Source organism: Sorex fumeus, unplaced genomic scaffold, assembly GCF_029834395.1.
Source record: "Sorex fumeus unplaced genomic scaffold, SorFum_2.1 ptg000042l, whole genome shotgun sequence".
Lineage (NCBI taxonomy): Eukaryota > Metazoa > Chordata > Mammalia > Eulipotyphla > Soricidae > Sorex > Sorex fumeus.
Window position 1 is genome coordinate 9,591,292 of NW_026606099.1, and position 19,969 is coordinate 9,611,260.

The 19,969-nt window shown below is 45.6% G+C and overlaps 1 protein-coding gene across 1 annotated transcript in view; it reads right to left on the reverse strand.

Annotated features, from left to right (window-relative positions):
• Nucleotides 1-19,969, reverse strand: part of LOC130029201 (cyclic AMP-dependent transcription factor ATF-7) — a 114,830-nt gene that overhangs the window by 66,386 nt on the left and 28,475 nt on the right. The window contains exon 2 of the mRNA XM_056120114.1: nucleotides 15,712-15,780. Within this exon, the coding sequence (XP_055976089.1) occupies nucleotides 15,712-15,759 (48 nt within the window). The 5' untranslated portion in view covers nucleotides 15,760-15,780. The remainder of the gene's footprint in view (nucleotides 1-15,711; nucleotides 15,781-19,969) is intronic.

Consider the following 19,969-nt stretch of genomic DNA (forward strand, 5'->3'; position numbering starts at 1 on the left):
TGGAGACGTTACTGGGCCCGCGCGAGCAAACTGATGAACAGGAGGACAGTGGGACAGTGGGACAGTGGGACAGTGCTACAAGCTCACTGGTTACCACAAACATATCATATTGAGATAAAAGGGTACAGGTGAGACTATGTACAAACTGCTCACCAGCAGAGCACATGCCTTGCACATGTGAGGCCCTAGGTTTGAGTTCTGTCAACATACACACACTAAGTTTTCATGCCAAGTGCAATACCAGAGGCACTACCGTTTGGATTCTCAGGGTCCCAAAAAAGAGCACGACTTGGGGCATAAGTATATGCGACCCCCAGTTGTTATAACGAAGGGGCTGGGCGGGAGAAACTCACGGGGAGGAAAGAGAAGTAAACTTTTGACTCTTTAAGTATAAAGCTGCTCGAAAAAAATAAAGCCCATTGATTTATTTTTCTTTGGCCCCAGAGATTTTTACTTAAACGTTTTTTCTTCCAGTTTCTCCTTTTTTCCAATGCCAGTTTGGTAGGGCGTTTTGTTTTTATTAAGGGGTTTCTGTTTGTATTTCAGGGGGCTTTCTGGGGGGAGGGATAGGGGTTGGTTCTTAGGCCACACCCAGCAATGCTCAGGGGATTTCCCGACTCTGCACTCAGGAATCATCACTTCTGGCAAGACTCAGCAGACCATATGGGGTTACAGAGATCAGACCCTGGTTAGCCGCATGTAAAGAAGTGCCATACCCTCTCTGGCCCCAAGAATATATCTTAAAAAAGGAAAGTATTCCATCTCCCACAAACATAGAAGAACAGATTTTCATTTTCCAAAATTTTATTGCATAGTGAATACTTAAAACTAAGCAACTTGGACTGGCTGAGCCAAGTTCGATTCCTCCGCCCCTCTCGGAGAGCACGGCAAGCTAGGAGAGTATCGCGCCCGCACAGCGAAGCCTGGCAAGCTCCCCGTGACGTACTCGATATGCCAAACACAGTAACAACAAGTCTCATGACGGAGACGTTAGTGGGCCCGCTCGAGCAAACCGACGAACAATGGGAGGACAGTGCTACAGACAGCGCTAATTTATTTTTAACTAGTTGTAACATGAGTTAAAAAGTCCCACCAGATACAATGACTACGAGAGACAAGATAAGCTATAGGAGCAAGGCAGAGATGTAAAAACAGGAGCTGGAGTGACGGCAGAGTGGGCAGGATCCTTGCCTTGCACCCAAGTTCGATCCCTAGCCCTTCACAGGGTACCCCAAGCACTGCCAGGAGTAATTTCTGAGTGCAGAGCCAGGAGTAAACCCTGAACACTGCTGGCTGTGGCCCTGACTCCCCATGGCCAAAAAAAAAAAGGCCCAGCGGGTAGGGCGTTTGGTTGCCTTGCATGCGGCCAACCCGGCTGACTCGATTCCTCCGCCCCTCTCGGAGAGCCTGGCAAGCTACAGGGAGTATCTCCCCCGCATGGCAAAGCCTGGCAAGCTCCCTGTGACGTATTCGATGTGCCAAACACGGTAACAAGTCTCACAGTGGAAACGTTGCTGGACCCGCTCAAGCAAATCGATGAACAACGGGAGGACACTGCAGCGCCACTACTAGTGGACTACACACTGGAGAGGGAGTCAAGAAAGGGGGTCCCGGTCAGCCGCAGCTCAGCCACAGAGCTCTTGCCTACATGTGAGGCCCTGGATTTAATCAATGGCACTAAATCAGAAAGAAAAAAAAAAACCAACCAACAACCCAAAACCAAAAACAGGGTGGGGAGGCTTGAGAAAATGAGGAAAAGCTGGGCGGGAGAGATAATACAGCGGGCAGGGCACTTGGCAAGAGCGACTCTGGAGTGCGAGTCAGAAATCCCTGAGCACTGCCACATGTGACCCCAAAGAAAGAAAAAAAAAAGTGAGGAAGGAAGACAATTCTGTCTTTTGTTTTCTTCCTTTTCAAACAGTGTCTGCTGTGCAAAAAACGAAAGCAAGATCTTAATTCCCTGGAAAAAGAAAAGCCAAGATTAAAGGGACTGAGCTCTTCCACAGAAATATCAGCACCACTGAGCCTCTGGCATACTTAGTAGTGTTTCCCGGATGCCTCTCCCTGCAGGTAAGAAATCAGAGTCCGTCACTGTACCCAAGTCTGCAGCCGGTGCCAGTGCCGATTTTTATGGCAGATTGAGATATTTTTCAGGAAAATCAAGAGATAATGGGCCAGTACCCAAAGAAGATCTGCCTCTTGAGAGGGAAGTGTAGGTGTTCCTTTCGCCACCAGGATTCTCTCTGGAATAACATAAGTGGCTCTTCGAGAGTCTGTGTCTATGATAAGCAGGACTGCAACTCTGACAGCCAATCTGCTGAATGCCTAACAGAGCACTCAGTTTCCTACAATGACTCGGAGGACACTGCAAGGCAGCAGATTTATCTTGCTGAGTTTCCCTACAGAGCTACTCTAAGTTTTTCAAAGGCAAAAGGAAGAACTCTTTTCTTCTAACCCAGGGAATTGCAAATTCCGCTTGGGAGCTAAAGACAGAATATGTTTGCTCAAAACCTGACATCATTGACATGAACACGATTTAAAAGCGGGAATAACGGCAGGCACTTTGTGTCTTCAGAGCAGAAGTTGGTTCAAACTCTTCAATCTGCGGGCAGAATTAGCAGCCACACAGGGCACAAGGCATGCTGGACTGGAAATGGGCTAATTTCACAAAATTCATTCCCACTGCCTTTGCACTTCCACACGGCAATTGCAAACAGTCCAAATTCTTACCAAGAACAATTTTAGGTAGGGTATTACACTGAACAAAGAAGTTTAGGAGTGAAAGCACAAAGGTACCTTTAGAGACAACTTCCGTCTTTTCTCTACGAGGTTTCCTTTTTTAATTCCTATCCTTATCCTGATAGATAATTTTGTGAGAAAAATCTAAAAAGCAAACTCTATCTATCATAAACTATTAACAGCAGGATTTCTTTTCAATTTGTAATCATTTCTTCAAGATGAGATTTTTGAAAGAGAAGTTTTCTACACATCCTAACTTAAAACTGATAGTCATGTGCAGTGATTTATAGACTACCCTAATGTTAAATAAATCCAAACCTCAATAGACACACACACACACACACACACACACACACACAACACCAAGGCTTCTGGGTTACAACACCCAATTTCTATTTAGAACCTTTTGTGGTAATAAAGCAAAGCTTGAAGTCAGACCACTAACATTTAGAGGTGATCGGTTCTATTATAATTTTTACTATTTTGGGTATTTTGTGGGGAGGGTTTGGGGCCACATCTGGTGCTTAGAGAACCATGTGGTGCCAGAGATTAAATGAACCCTTCCACAAGCAAAACTTGTACCTCAGCCCTTTGAGTCCTCTTCCTAGCGTCATTATGATTTTCAAACAAGTATTAATATACTGAGCAATACTATCCAGTACTATGTAGGTACTGGAATAACAGCAAAATGCTAACCAGAAAATTCTAAGTGGAAAACCAGAATAACTCACCCCCCCCCCCCAACCCCTGACCAAAAACAAAACAAAACAAAACCAAAAAAACCAAAACACCAAAATACACAATCCTTTTGCGGGAGGGGGTTGTCGGGGCAGACCTGTTCAGTGTGTAGGTTCTACTCCTGGCCCTAGGCTAGGTGCCACTCAGGTACCAAGAGGTGGTAGGGATCTAATCCAGGTCTTAGGTATGTAAGGCGTTACAATCCAGCCCCATAGCCCTTTCGATGAAAAAACCAATAAAGCAAAAGTAAAGACGTATTTCTGTGTGATGTTCTTGGAGGGCCACAGTGGTGCTTGGGGATTATTCTTGGCCCTGTGCTGAGAGCCACTCCTGGCGGTGTCTGGGGAACCACTAGGTGCCAGGAATCGAACTGGGGTTCGTGTCATGTAAGACAAGTCTTTCAGACTTAACCCCTAGATCAGCAATCCAGAACAATATTTCTCCCCTTTTGTTTTGTTTATGCCACACCCAGTGGTGCTCAGGACTTACTCCTGGCTCTGTGCTCAGGGTTCACTCAAGGCGGTGTTCAAGGACCATATGGGATGGCGGAGACAGAACCCAGGTCAGCCATGTGCACTCTGTTTTCCCCTCTTCCTTTCTTTTTTTTGTTTTTGAGGGGGGAAGCATGAGGGGAGTTCATGTCACACCAGACATGTTTAGGGGTCTATGTGGTGCTCAGCCCCTACAGTGTGTAATTTTTTTAAATTTCAAACATACGGGTCCAGAGCAATAGTACAACGAGTAAGGTGCTTGCCCTTTCTTTTCTTTTCTTTTTTTAGATTTTATTTTATTGAATCACCGTGGGGCTGGAGCCACGGCACAGCGGGTAGGGCATTTGCCTTGCACGCGGCCGATCAGGCCGGCCCAGGTTCGATTCCTCCGCCCCTCTCGGAGAGCCCGGCAAACGACCGCGAGTACCTCGCCCGCAAGGCAGAGCCTGGCAAGCTACCGGTGACGTATTCGATATGCCAAACACAGTGACAACAGGTCTCCCAATGTTACTGGGCCCGCTCAAGCAAATCTATGAGCAACGGGAGGACAGTGACAGTGACAACGAATCACCGTGAGACACAGGTACCAGCTTTCATGCTTGAGTTACAATCCTACAATATTCAAACACCCATCCCTCCACCAGTGCACATTCCCCACCACCAACCAGGTACTTGCCTTTTCATACCAGGAGTGATCCCTGAGGACTGCAGGGTACAGCCCATAACAAAAAAATATTTTTTTAAGTTTTAGACATAATCGAACGTTTAAAAGTTGGCTTACTAATACTGGGAACTGTGACTCTTCCAGAAAGATTTATCATTTAGTTATAGAGACATGTTTAAGACCAAGCCTGGCGGCTCTGACCACACTTCAGCTGGGTTTCTTGTTTTGTTCTGGACTTCGCAGTTTCTGCTAAGGAGGGTGAAGGGCCCTTCCAGGGTCCACTTAGGGGATCTAACTGGGGTGGAATGCATACAAGGCATATGCCTTAACCCCTACACTTCTGGTCCCTGAGGGGCTTTTTTCCAATTTAAAATTTTCTAAATATAAGATTTAAAATTGAAATCAATGACATATGGCTAAAAAAAAAAACCACTAAAACTTTCCAATTACACCCTTTCAACAGAACAGGGAAATTCTCTTTCTTCTCCTATAAAAGTGCTTTCAGGCAGCATCCCTTGCATCTTATTCATAATGCACAATTTATCCACATTCCTTTTCATCCCTAAAAGGCCGGGAGGGAAGACGAGAGCCTTGGCCGCCGTGTGTGGTTAGTAATGGCGCTTTTACTTGTCACTGTACAGAGCACGTTAAATATTTACAACGCAGACAGCAATATCTAGTCCTAAACACCCAGTTGTGAGTTTGAATTTTTTTAGAAATAAATCTCTGACAAGTTTTCCCCAGCAAAACGCCAGAAGACTTTACTAACAGCTTCAAGAGACCCAGTGGGTCCAGAGGAGCAGTTACAGGCCATCTGGTGATTACTTATTATTATTTATATAGCACTGTGGATGTACACACAGATGCGTTATGAATCCACACACCGAGCGGGCCTTAACAAGGACTCCAGACAAAATCACTGCTGAGCAAGTCAATCTGCATTAAAGAAACGCGCTAACCAGGGGAGGGAGCACGCTGGGCTGGTTGTTCTTCAATCTGCCATGAGCAGGGGGAGTGCTTGGAAAAAGAATGAAGGATTTCGCATAATGGTGACACCATTCTGCGAGTTAGCAGCCCATTTCATACGAACAGCAAAGGAGGGCACACAAAAGGTAGGTCCTCAGATCCTTTCGATAAACTCAGGAGTTTCGAAAGACGTGACTAGGAAACAGCCCCTTTGTAGAACCGAGACACAAAGAAAGAGGATTTTTAAAGTAGAAATGCTCTGGGAAGAGTTTCTTGATGCTCATTCCAAGTAAGAAGTCATCATCGTAGAAATGAAAAGCACGTAAAGACTTTCTCCTTAATTTCTAGGTTATCACCCCAACTAGGCTTTTATTCTCTCCGCCCCAGACTGGAGCTAAGATACCTCTCATCTACTTTTCTTTTAGTAACATAATAAAAAATGCAGGGGGCGGAATGATAATTCAGCGGGCAGAGTGCTTGCTATGCACACAGCAACCCCCTGTTCAATCCCTGGCCTCCCATACGGTCCCCTGGGCCTGCCAGGAGTTAAGTCCTAAACAGTTGGATACGGCCCAAAACCAAAACCGAAAAAATTTGAAGATGCAGTACAAAAAACCAAAAGAACCAACCACGTCTCACTTTTGTTTCTTTTCTCTTCTTTTTTTGATTCTGGAGCCACGCTGGGCAGTGCTCCCAGTTTACTCTGGCTCTGTGCTCAGGGACCATACACAAGGCAAGTGCCCCATCCCCGCCACACTAGGTCTCCAGCTCCCAAATTAACTTTGTTTCTTGGTTTGGGAGCCACACCCAGGAGTGCTCAGGGCTTCTCTCTGGCTCTGTGCTCAGAGACCCTGACAGTGCCCAGGGATTCAGGGAGCTCTGTGCAGTGCCAGGGATCAAAACAGGGTTGGCGGCAAACAAGGAAAAGTCTTACCCCCCGCACTATCTCTCCCGCCCCTAACCAACCACACACTCTTAAAGGCAACTGTCAAGGGTGTCACATTCACACTTAAAAACTTGGGTTTGGGGGGCTGGAGCAGTAGCACAGCGGGTAGGGTGTCTGCCTTGCACGAGGCCAGCCCAGCATCCCATATGGTCCCCCGAGCACCGCCAGGGGTAATTCCTGAGTGCAGAGCCAGGAGTAATCCCTGTGCATCGCCAGGTGTGACCCAAAAAACAAAAAACTTGGTTTGGATCCAGAGCGATAGTTAGTACAATGGGTAGGGCATTTGCCTTGCATGCAGCCAACCGGGGTTGAATCCCCAGTGTCCCATATGGTCCCCTGAGCACTGCCGGGGTCATTCCTGAGGGCAGAGCCAGGAGTGACCCCTGAAAATCGCTGGGTGTGACTCAAAAAGCCAAAAATCAAAATAAAAACTTGGGTTTTTATTTATTTATTTTTAACGTGTGGCCCTGAATTCAAGCACTGGCAGCACTAATGCCCCCGGCCCCAAATTGGTGTGTTCTCAGGACCTACCAAGAAGCACCCTAATGTGGCCCCATTTTTTTTCGTTAATTAATGTGGGATAGGGTGAGCCACGCCCAGCAGTGCTCAGGAGACCATGTACGGTGCTGTGAGGTGAGCCACGGCTGCAGCCACCACACGCGTGCGAGGCAAAGTCTGACCTCTTGCGCTTCTCCCTGGCCCTGCTTAACTGGATTAATTCCGTTCTACCTTTTAAAAAAGATATGTTTATTTTCATTAAAGAACTGTGCCTTACAAAGTTGCTGGTGGCTGAGTTTTAGGCATAGAATACCTCAACACCGGTCCCACCACTCGTGTTCCCACACTGAGGTCCCCACCCTCAGGCCCTGCCCCATCCCCACCTGTCACTCAATAGTCTTGGCCCTATTTTAAATCACAACAAAAAACCTTGGGCTTAATTCCTTGCTAATAATACCACCACTTTAAGAGATCCTTGTGCCAATTTTATCTACACCTCAATGTAGATGCATGTGCTTCGATGAGTCAACAGTGCTCTCTTCCATCACAAGGTTACATAAAACCACTACACACTCAGAGCAGACTCAGTTATTGTAAGAGGGGCTGGAGCGATAGCACAGCAGGCAGAGCATTTGCCTTGCACACAGCTGGCCCGGGTTCGATACCAGGCATCCCAGATGGCCCCCTGAGCACTGCCAGGAGTGATTCCTGAGTGCAGAGCCAGGAGTAACCCTGAGCATTGTCGGATGTGACCTCACACCCCCCCAAAAAAAAATTTAAAAAAAAAAAGTTATTGCAAGATAAACATACTATTACAAAAAACAAGGTTACCATTTGGCCTAATCGTGTAGAATACTGTGTATTTTCAGCTGCCTGACAGCGTGCGGGCACTCTTACCAGATGGGAACTGGATGAATTATTGAAAGAAATATGAATTATTAAATAAAAAATCTGAATTTTATTTAACTCTTGGCAGAGGACGAGGAAGAAAGGCTTATTTGTTTGCTTGAAATTGCCCTCACCTGTCAAAGCATGTAAAAATAGTATGTTCCATAGTAAGTTACAGTTGCCCATCAGATCCATTTCTTCCCCGGTAATTTTTCAATTCGAGATGCACTCCTTACAAGGAATCAGTAATTAGCCACAACAGACGCTCCTTGCTTTTCTTTTGTTTAATGCCAGGTAACAGGAAAACTTGCCAGTGGGAAAGAACCAAAAAATTCAGAGTCCCATAACACCAGTAAGAATCATTCCGTGGGAGGGCCGGATAACAGAAATCACCTCTATAGATTTGTGTTACATAGCCAATAAAACATATACCTTTGTAACATGCCAGCATTTAACCAATCATAGAAGCTATTTGCTGCCTCATATATTACAAAGCAATAGAGATTTAAGGGATAATGTTCATGGAGGCAGAGGGTACGAAGCCATAAACAGCCCTGGTGGTTGGTTAAATGCCAAGTGAAGCCAGGACTACAGCGCTATAAACATGATTCCTATTATATGACAAGATAAAGAGACACAAGAAGCTGCCCTCGTCCCACCACACCAAGGGCTCCACGGCTATTCGTGGCCTTAAGAAGGGAAGGCAGACCCTTCTGAGCTACGTTACAAGTGCCTCAAGCTGGAAGTACCCAAGTGTCTTCTGGGAGAAGGAAAGAGCTACGAGAAGATGTCCTCAGGAGAGGACAAAAAGTAACAGCCCCTCAGGCCACACTGGACAGAGAAACTATCAAAGAATTTTCCCTTTAAAGGACAGAGCTAGGCTGACGAGAGCTCTCTGGACTGGAGACAGGGCATGCTCTCTCTGCATGTGGATGCCAGGGTTCAATCCCAGGCACCTGCAAGGTCCCCAGGGCACTGCTCACTGTGGTCCAAACAACAAGAAAAGAAAATGAAAAGGACGGAATTTATACAAAATGAGTATGACATAAACCTTTCTCCATGACCAATAATGAGACCATAATAATCATCCATTTGGGGCTGGAGAGGCCACACCAGATAGGGTACTTGCCTTGCATGTGCCCAACCCTGGCTCAATCCCCAGGAATCCCATATGGTCCTCGATCCCACCAAGAGGAATTCCTGAGGAGCGATAGCACTGTGGGGTAGCACGGTTTGCCTTGCACGTGGCCGACCGGGTTCGATTCCTCCGCCCCTCTCGGAGAGCCCGGGAAGCTACCGAGAGTATCTCACCCGCACGGCAGAGCCTGGCAAGCTCCCCGTGGCGTATTTGACATGCCAAAAACAGTAACAACAAGTCTCACAATGGAGACGTTGGAGATGTTACTGGTGCCCACTCAAGCAAATCAATGAACAATGGGAGGACAGTGCTACAGTGATACAGAGCTGGAAATGACCCCTGTGCACTGCTGGGTGTGTGACCTCCCACCAAAAAAAAATAAATATATATACGTGTGTGTGTGTGTGTGTGTGTGTGTGTGCGTGTGTATATGCTAATAGCATCTTTTCAGATGAAATGTGTTCTTATTCTTAAGGGAAAAAATATTCTAAGTAATAAATTCATGTAGTTCTGTGACGGCTAGATTATGATGGACTACTTAAAGCTCCATAATTCGGGTGCTTTTTGTTGTTGTTTGGGGGGGGCACACGTGGTGATACCACAGGGCTATTCCTGCTCTGTGCTCAGGAGTGACCCCAGCAGTGCCCAGGGGGCCATGAGCAGTACACCCGGGACTGAACAGGGACGGGCTGCATTGCAAGGCATGCACTTGACCGAGTGGAGGGGCAGTTTGCCCAACAGTGCTCAGGGATAATGTGGTGGCTCTGGCATGTACCGTGAACTCAGCCCACTGACTCCCTCTGGCACGTGTCTGCCTGGCTTTGTACTATGAATCACTGTCAAGCGCATGAGAAGGAAGTATAAGGAATTTGTTGATTCCTGGCAATAAAAATTAAACAAAAAGGCACCCAAACGTGGTTCCTTCTTTTCTTTCTTTTTGTGATACCCCTATACCACATTATCCCTATTATTGAAGGTAAACGCTCTAGAATTGATCGACACAGTTTCAAAAGTTGGTTCTGTCTTCACATGATATAATATTACAAATTCACGACTACCAATAGACAGTAATTTTTTTCCTGCTCCACATAAAATAGAAATTTTTTATTTTGTTTTTGGGTCACACACTGCGGTGCTCAGTACATTTTTTGGTTTGGGGATCATTCCCAGTGGTACTCAGTGTTTACTCCTGGCTCTGTGCTCAGGAATTACTCCTGGCAGGGTTCAGGAGAAATGGGGTGCCAGGGATCAAATCTATGCCAACCACGTGCAAAGCAAGTGCCCTATCCGTTGTACTATCACTCCAACTTCAATAGAACACATTTATAAACTAATTCAAATTAAAATGTTCCAAAGCATTAAAAAAAAAAACCCGTAAGATGCTTCCTAGTTTTAGCACCAAATTATCTCTATTAGTTCGACAAAATAGAGGCAAAGCCACTTTATAGTAAAAAAATTTTTTAAACAAAAATTTTTTCTTTTTTTAAATTTATAGGAACCACTGCCATCAGTGCAGTGCTGACAGGCAGAGAGACCATACAGAGGCAGGAATCAAACTCTGGACTTTGCATATGGTAAGCGCATGAGAGACCATGGGAATCTCCCCAGTCAAATGTATAATTTTTTGGCTCGGGGAGGTTTATACCCAGCAGTACTCGGGATTTATTCCTGGGCCTGCACTGAGGCATCACTCCTGGTGGAACTTGAAGAACCATAAGGGGTGCCAAGGATGGAACCCAGGCCAGCCATGTTGAAGGCGAGCACCCTACCAGCTGTACTAGCACTCGGGCCCAAATCATCTTGATCACTTGATCACTTGACTTCCCGTTAATCGGCGATTTGCTCGAGTGGGCGCCAGTAACGTCTCCATTCGTCCCTGTCGCGTGCTAGTGTAGCTCAGTGGCGTCTGTTCGCTCTAGGAACACATAGAGCCTCAAACTGATCGTTCATGATCTTGATGAAGAAGTCTGACTATCTGGTAGGTGGGCGGCCACGCGGTCTTTTGACATCCCGTGGAATCCAGTCGGTAACAGCTCTAGTCCAGCGGTCGTCTTTAAATCTCATTACGTGACCAGCCCACCTGATTTTTGACACCTTGGCAAATCATCTATTTTCTTTAATTAAAAAAAGTTGAGGAGAAGATAGGGGAGCTAGTTCAAAGGGCCAGAGCACAGGTCTTGCTTGCCCCTGGTCCCGAATTTAATCTCTCGCAGTACGTAGCCCCCTGCCCTTCCCACCCCATCCCCCAACAGGATAACATCCCGCATCACCTATATGATACCGACAGCCTCCAGTTCTGCTGGTCCAGAGCACCGAACTTGGCACAGTTGGGCCAAATATTATCAGCAATAGTCACCAACACCCCCCGACCACTGCTTGAGAGCCCACAAATATATCTGAAGCATGCACTCTGTCACTGAGCTGCAGTGCAAATCATAATGCTTTAAAATCGATGCTATTTTATAAACATTTCAAAATCCATACAACTCAAACTTTTTTTTTTCTTTTTTGCTTTTCAGGTCACACCTGGCGATGCACAGGGGTTACTCCTGGCTCTGCACTCAGGAGTTACTCCTGGCGGTGCTCGGGGGACCCTATGGGATGCTGGGAATCGAACCCGGGTCGGCCGCGTGCAAGGCAAACGCCCTACCCACTGTGCTATCACTCCAGGCCCCATTCAACTCAAACATAACTGGCCCTTTGCTGCAGGGTACCTGGGACACTGTTGCCTTAACAACACTAGTCCATTCTCTGGAGGCAACTCCATTGACTACTCCTCCCACCAAATTCCATAGAGTGGTGTTGGCAAGTATACTGCTTTCTCTGAGTTCTCCTTCGTGAGGGGGATAAGGCCTCAAAAGAAACAGTTTCAACAGGAGGACAGGATGAGAGGGTTCAAAAAACCCCATCACCTGTCTCCAGATAACAGTGCAGAGAACATAACCTTCAGCATCCTTGGATTCTTTCTTTCCTTTTTTTTTTTTTAAAACATACATGCAGCATATTTAGAATTCAGCTGTGTAACATCAGACCTACTGTTGGGAAGTGGATCATGAACAAAATCCAAAAATAACAGCTATTAAAGACCTAGCAACCAAAACATGTTTACGTATCCACTGAAAGCCCAGTGGTTTTGATTATATGGTGGAGAGCATAATCCACCAGTCTATTTTAGGTGAATTTTCCTTTAGCCTTTCCTTCATATTAAGGCATAAGGTAACTTCTCAGCTTGAGGTGGGTACACAGGGTAAAGTCTGGGAAAGATCTAGACATTAAGGACTAGACAGCAGAGGGGCTAAGGCACAAGCCTTGCACAAGGTCGGCCCTGTTCAGTCCCCGGCACATGCCCTGAGCACCAGGAGAAGTGAATCCCTCAGCCCCAGGACTGAACCAAGAGTAGCTACCAAGTACCACTCAGTGTGGACCAACCTCCCCCAAGGAAACAGACATTCAAATGATTCCAGGTTCCAATAATTGCTGGTTGTTTTTTCTTTTAAGGATCAAGATACTGACTTATAAATTGCTTTAATTCCTTTTTCCATAATTAGTAAAAGTCATTTGAATGTGATACTTCCAGAGATACAAGGAAGAAGCAAGCACTTAAACCATGCCTTGTAAAATCATAATGGTCCTTATTACTCCTCCTGGGACTTATATAGCCTTTTAATTTTTCTTCCATTTCTGGAATAAAGAATTTGAATGGGGCAGGGGATATGGCTAAGTAGTAGAGTGCTTGCTTTGCATGCCTAAGACCTGCGTTCGATTCACGTTTTCTTCACGATCACGATCACAATCATCCTGTTGTTCATCGATTGCCTCAAGCAGGCCCCAGTAACGTCTCCTTCGTCCTAGCCCTGAGAATTTTAAAAAGTGCCATGTTCAAGGCTCTTTCGGGGTTAGGAGGATGAGACCCATCATTGTTACTGGTATTTGGGATAGTGGGTACGCCACGGGGAGTTTGCCAGACTCTGCGGTGTGGGCAGGTGACATTCGGTAGCCTGCCAGGTTGTCCAAAGTAGGAATGAGATAATAAGATGCCTGTGTTCCTCTGCCGGTTCCTTCATGCGTGTGGAGAGTGGTCTCAGCATGGTGGTGGCTGGTTCTGGAGGTCTTCGGCTGCCGGGGCTCTGCTCGGGGCGGGGAGGCAAACTCAACCCGCCCCCCTCCAAGGGCCCCGGTGAGGACAGCCAGGCGCGGGGGCAGGAGACTCACGTTTTCTTGGGTTCAAAACTTTTAAAGAACTAAAACCACCTTCCAAGAAGTTCTGACATGCAAAGCAGATGAGAGGATGAAATCATGCTACCTTCCAAGCTTGAAGTTTCCTATATTTTTTATATTTTTATAGCTTTCTACATTTTTTCCCTATGAAATAAGGAAGCTGAATCCAAAATTTAAAGATGGCAACGGTGGGACTGGAGAGATACGACAGTAGGTCAGAATCTCTCATGCATATGCCTAGCCTGGGTTTGATTCTTCCACTATATGTAATCCCGTGAGGCCAGAGTCAAGAGTACACCTGGAGTCCAGCTAGGTGTGGCTCCAACCAGGCCATCCCCCAGGCCCTGGCTAAGAACTGGTAGCACTGTTTCTGAGTTCTACATTCACTGAATGGGAGGAAACTCCAGCACCCAGACCAGAGTTATGATGAACCTAAGCGCAAGCACCAACCAGCAGTTCAGAAATGAGAGCAAGTGAGGGTGGGGGTGTAGCTCAGTGGTACAGGACATGCCTCAGACGCACGAGTGTGAGTTGGAAATAAAGTGAGAAACTGGCCAGGAATGCTGTCATGAGGCCCGGGCTTCATATCCAGATCCCCCCGCAACCCCGCCTAAGAGAGAGACAGACAGACAGAGACACAAAGAGACGAGACAGAGAGGAAGAGAGAGAGAGAGAAAAGAAATAGGAGAAATAGAGATAAAAGAAAGGACGAAATAGGGAACAGAAAAGTCTCGTAAAAAAATCTAACAGTTTAACCAGGAACCAAAGTAAAAGTCCCTACTGTTTTGCTATCTCTAACTGAAAAAAAAGAAAGAAAGAAAAGAACATTTTTAAAAATCCCATCAAACATAGATCCTTCTGGGAATGCATAAATTTCAATAAAACTATTCTTCTGAAAAAGAGAAGTTATAACTGATATCGGCTATCAATCAAAAGAACACAGGAAATACTATTCTAAAGAAATATTTGGAGGAATCAGATTAAAAATGAAACAAACGTCCCCTATCTGTCAGCTAACTTAAACTGCAAAAAATCAATAAAACGAAGGGGCTGGAGAGACAATACGCAGGTGGGGCGTTTGTCTTGCATGCAGATGCCCTGGGTCGAGCCCCAGCACCCCGAAGGTCCCCCACGCCTGCCATGAGCGATCTGTGAGTGCAGAGCGAGGAGTCAGCCCTTGGCACGGCCGGGTGTGGTCCAAAAAACATGAGATAAAAGAAAATAAATCAAAATAAAGAATATGGGGGAAACATGTCGTCAACCACAGACTCAAAAACGTTGACAAGTAAGGAGAGCTACTCCATGATGCTGAACACTTCCGAATACAGTGGCCTTTTCAGCACTTTCTGAAATTTGCAGCAGTTGCTGGATCTGCTGTTTTGTTCATTCCTTGTCACCGCCCCCACTTCATTCGCCTCTTAAATTCCAATTTTTAGGGATCTCTGGAACTTAGTTCTCTTCTTTCAGCTAGGTGTTTAAAATGTTTCGTATAACGAGTCTGCAATCTCACATACCACCAGTAAGTGTCACTGGACAGTCACATGACATATTCCTAACTGAACAGAAATTCAACCACCCAGGCTCCATAAAATGAATTAATGCAGTCAGACAAAACTTTCTTTGTATTCCTGTCTTCATCCTTTGTGGAATATGGTAGCAAGGAGGGTCTAGGAAGAAGGATTAAGGAAGTGTAAAATGGAAGAAAAAAGAAAAAGAAAGGCGGTTCCAAGAAAATTCCTTTATTTTAAAAAGTGTACAATTAAAAAATAATCTGAACAGAATATACAGCCATGCAAACAATAACATGGGAGCCCCCACAGAACAAGGCACCTCCACCTCATGGCATCACCAGAAAAACAACTGAGGAATCTTCAAATGTATATACTGAGATTTGGGGATTTGTGTAAGATCTCCATTTCCTAGCTAGATTATATGCCTTAGCTGTTGACAATAATTTCCAAAACCAATAGTCAAAAGCACTCCCCCCTTTTTTTTAACTTGAAAAATTGAAAGAGACTGTAGCAAACTGGAGTTTACAGAAATGGGGACATTCTCTCCCAGCTGCCTATCCAAATACGTTAAGCAGATTTGTATAGCCATGAAGGTTTAGGAAAAGGTATTTTTAAACTTGCTTCGTATTTAGCTGGACAGCTTGAGAGAGGAGAAGAGAGCAACACGGATTCCTCAACACTGTGCTGGGCAACAAGCACCAATGGAATAACAACATGAGAGCGGGCAAGGCAGATTTCATTACGGCAGAGTGCCTGCGCTTCCTCATAACTTGGATTTACACACTGCAAATCCTCTGATCTGATTACCTCCAGTGATCACGTAAAATACCGGCTTTAAACTCTTTGCCTCAGTGATAAAACAGCCACTTTGATTCACAACAAGACATTCACAATAAAGTATATTGTAAACGTACCTGTCCACAGCCCGGGGCATTGCACACAAACGGTCTGTCGTCTCCCATATTTCATAGAGCGGAGCGGAGCTGAGGAGGGGGAGGCAGGGGGAAAGTTATGTTAGATACGCTGCAGTGAAAAAAAGGGCTTCCAAAATATCAAGCCTAGAAACAGGTGTTCCGAGAATGCCATCTATCAAGGCCACAGACGCGGGCTGCTCTGGGGAGACCCAAGAGACAGGTGCCATGCGATCTGCTGCCCCTCCTCTGAAACTTTTAATTGGAAAACGTGGGGCTCAACTACTCGAGGAATTTCAGGCCTTTTGCGAGACTTCCCCCTTCTGCTACAATATACCACGCACTTCTCCGGCCTGAATTACAACCAGGGTAGTTCCCCGTGTCAATAAATTCACGGAACGCTCGATGCGGAAGCCGTATTTCTGAACTGAGAAGACCAAAATTTGTCATTTAATTAATTAAGGGATTATAGGAGGGGTGCTCCATTTTACAAGGCCATAATCTGGCTCCCCGGAGTATAAACTACGAGACTGCTGGCAAGGGCCGTTTATCGCGGATTATTGCCAAAGAAAACAAAGCACCCATCCGATTGGGCTGCACGGGAAATGATTTTCATTAATAAAAAAATAAAAAGCAAGACCTCCTCTCCCCACGGGCGCCTCCTCCTCCCCCCACCAATCATCTGTGGCAAATGGAGAAATATCGGGGCCCTTCCCCCTCTGATTCTATTTATGGCTCGGTTTTTAAAAGCAGCAATAAAACAAATGTCGACTCTTTGGGGGCTTGCTGGGGGAATATGTTCCGGCTGTTCGTGCCGCTCTCGGCCACAGTGCCCGGGCCGCCCCGCTGCGGCCAACAGATGTGGGCTGCTGCAGGGAAGCAAGGAACGGCCCGAGCGGCATCGCCATCCAGCCCCTCCTTGCCCCTGAAGAACTCGGCGGCGTCTGTACGGCTGTTGTTGCTTTAATTACTGAAGCTGAACTCCCGAAACGCAGACTGAAGTTCTCTGTCAAAGGGCAGAAGCCCCACCACGAACGGGTCATATCTCAATTAGGAGTGAAAACAGAAGTGGAGGCGGATGGCAGAGAAACACACATAATACGCAGACAGTATTTTGAAAGGCTGAGAGTGAAAAAAGGGGAGGAGGGAGACCCAGAGACTTCACAGACTAAATCCCTCAAGGGCATCTTCAACATCCCCTGACAAGAAAGGGACAGGGAAAGAGCAGGAAGAAGGGAAAGCGAAACGGGAAGAACTCTCACTTGAATCTGCGTAGACACGACCTCCCAAAACTGTAACCGAACTTCAAATTTTCTCCTGGAGATAAACCAAAATGTCAGTGTGATCTCAGTTGGGTCTACGTTAAAATACAATTTAAAGTGCAGGCTAAATCCGATAGGCAGGGAACAGCTTTCCTGCTCTCTAAGACTTACTAGGGATCAGAAACCGGCATTCCCACAACTGGTGAGTACTCCAAGCTGTGGGGTGTGGGGCCAGAGAGACAGAGAGACAGCACAGCTCTTCCACTGCACACAGCTGGCCCGCGTTCGATCCCTCGCGCCCGACGTGCTCCCCTACGCCCGCCAGAAGTCAGCCCTGAGCACCGCGGGATGGAAGCAGGCTCCAGACCCCAACGAAATCAATCAATTGGGGGGTGCCTCACAAAACAGAAAGGGCTTCTTAATCGTCTTCAGCATGATAGGCACAGATCTCACCACGAAGGAAACTGATGCCGCAGCACGGCCGTAATGGAAGAGTCTGGATGTACGTAGGTGCACACAGATTTATATCACATTTAGCCTGGATAAATTGCTTCAATAAATTCTGTTCCTTGGAGGGACCGACTCAAGCTGATGATTGGGTGCTGGGAAAATGAGAGCTTTCTTCTTCTCAAAGCCCCAGGACAAGGAGGAGGGAGTGTTCTGGTTTGTTTGTTTTAAATACAGTGTTTTTTAAGCACTTTCTGCAACTACAACATAGTGCAAATAAATAAATAAAAGTAAATGCAAAGGCCACAGCCATTCTGGCTAAAACTCAGAGCACTTCTGAAAAGCAATTCATCTCCAGAAAAGTCCCTAACAACTACTATGCTGGAGATGATTTGCTTCCCGGTCCCAGAACCCATTTTCCTAATAAAATCATGAAATGAGAATTTTATTTCAACAAGGCCCTCTAACATTATTTTCAACCCGCAGGTAAACCACAAGGACTAGAAGAGAAGACTGAACAGGACAGAAAGGCATTCGCCTTTATCCTATTATTTGCAGTTAAGTTTTCCCACCTTTCTCTCTAGAAGAGGGAAAGGGGTCTGGTTGAGGAACAGAGCAATTCCGGCACAGGATGTGATTAGATAAATTCTGGAATGATCTCCAAGCCAAACATTTAACATGATTTTTGCAAACTCACAATGCGTGGCTTCCAATTTATACTTACTTTTATCCTTTCTTGGATAAAATTTTATCCTTACTACGATAAAAATCATGACTTTCTAGAACCAGATTTTTTTTTAAGGCAAAAACAAGTTGGGGAAAAAAATTAAGAAACAACAGAATTTTCATGGCTTCTTATATGCTCAAATCTGATAGTAACTATGATTTCCTGTTTCCTTTCAATTTCTATAGGCTTTTGTTTTGTCATTTTTCACCAACGAGAGGAAGACAGCTCTCTCTCTCTTAAATATTAAAAAATTAAATCTCTCCCTCAGTCTCATGCTCTATTTTATTTTCATCATTATTGCTTTCTCAGTTTAAGGTGAACCTTACGTTAAAAATATTTAATAACAATAATAATGATCTATCTATCCATTTAAAAATATTTCCAGGGACTGGAGAAAGAATATATTTTGGACCAGGTTCAATCCCCAGCACCATAGATGATCTCTGGATCACCGCTAGTGGTTATTCGAATGCAGTCAGGTGTAAGCTTGAGTATCCCCAGGTGTGCCCCTCCCCCTCAAAAAAACCCAATTTTTTTCAGAAAAACAGAAAAGGGGATAGAGAGACAGTGAAGAGACAAAGGCATGCTGCTGACCCCAGCGTGATCCCCAGCACCGTATTTTTTCACTGGGGGTCCCAAGCACCACTTGGAATGACCCCTAAAACAAAAGTCAGGAGTGAGCCCCTATCACCACTGGTGTCACTCCTCAGTGAAAAAATAGTCATTTCTTCCAGCCTGTTTGGTAAAAATCTACCAGGAGGAGCCTCCAGATGCCCTGAGCACAGTTTCAGAGCCCTTCCGCCCCCCAAAAATGTCGCTTTTTGAACTGAAAACTTAAAACAAATCTCTAATTAAAAGACAGGTTAAAAAAAAAAAAAGAGGGGCCAGAACAATAGCACGTCTATTGGGTAGGGCGTCTGCCTTGTATGAGGCCAACCCAGGTTTGATCCCTGGCATCCCACATGGTCCCCTGAGCACCACCAGGAGTAATTCCTGAGTGCAGAGCCAGGAGGAACCTGAGCATCGAAAAGAAAAAAAAAAAGAGGTCAAACAACTGATAAATTAAAAGCAACACATTTCTTTAGATAATACACTAGGACAAAATATAAAATCCAGAATTTTGTTGCCTTCCAGTAGAATTTGATTCACAGTCCTTTTTTTGTTTTGTTTTTAGGATACGCCTGGAAGTGCTCACGGGTTACTCTTGGGTCTGCACACAGGAATCACCCCTGGAGGACAATATGGGATGCCCTGATCCAACTCAGGCCAGCCACATGCAGGGCAAGGACTTTATCCATTGTACTACCTCTCCAGTCCCTCACAGCCTGTTTGCAACTACTTGACTTGAGAAGATCTGATATGTCATAAAAATGACATATGTCTGATATGTCATAAAAATCTGTCATATTTCCTCTATTTGGTCAAACCTTCATGACGAAATTCAAGCATTTTTAGAACAAAGCAATATATGACAGGGAAGGGATATACACTTTTTTTTGGGTCACACCTGGCGATGCTCAGGGGTTACTCCTGGTTCATGCACTCAGGAACTACTCCTGGCCGTGCTCAAGGGACCCTATGGGATGCTGGGAATCGAACCTGGGTCGGCTGCGTGCAAGGCAAACGCCCTACCCTCTGTGCTATCACTCCAGCCCCCACATTTAAAGGTTTGTTGTTGTTGTGTTGAGTAACATCTTTTGAAGATCAGGGTTATTCCCAGTGGTGCTTGGGGAATTTTATGGGATGCTGAGGATTGAACCCGGGTCAGCTGCATATAAGGCAAATGCCAACCAGCTGTATCACACTGGTCCCCATTTAGATATTT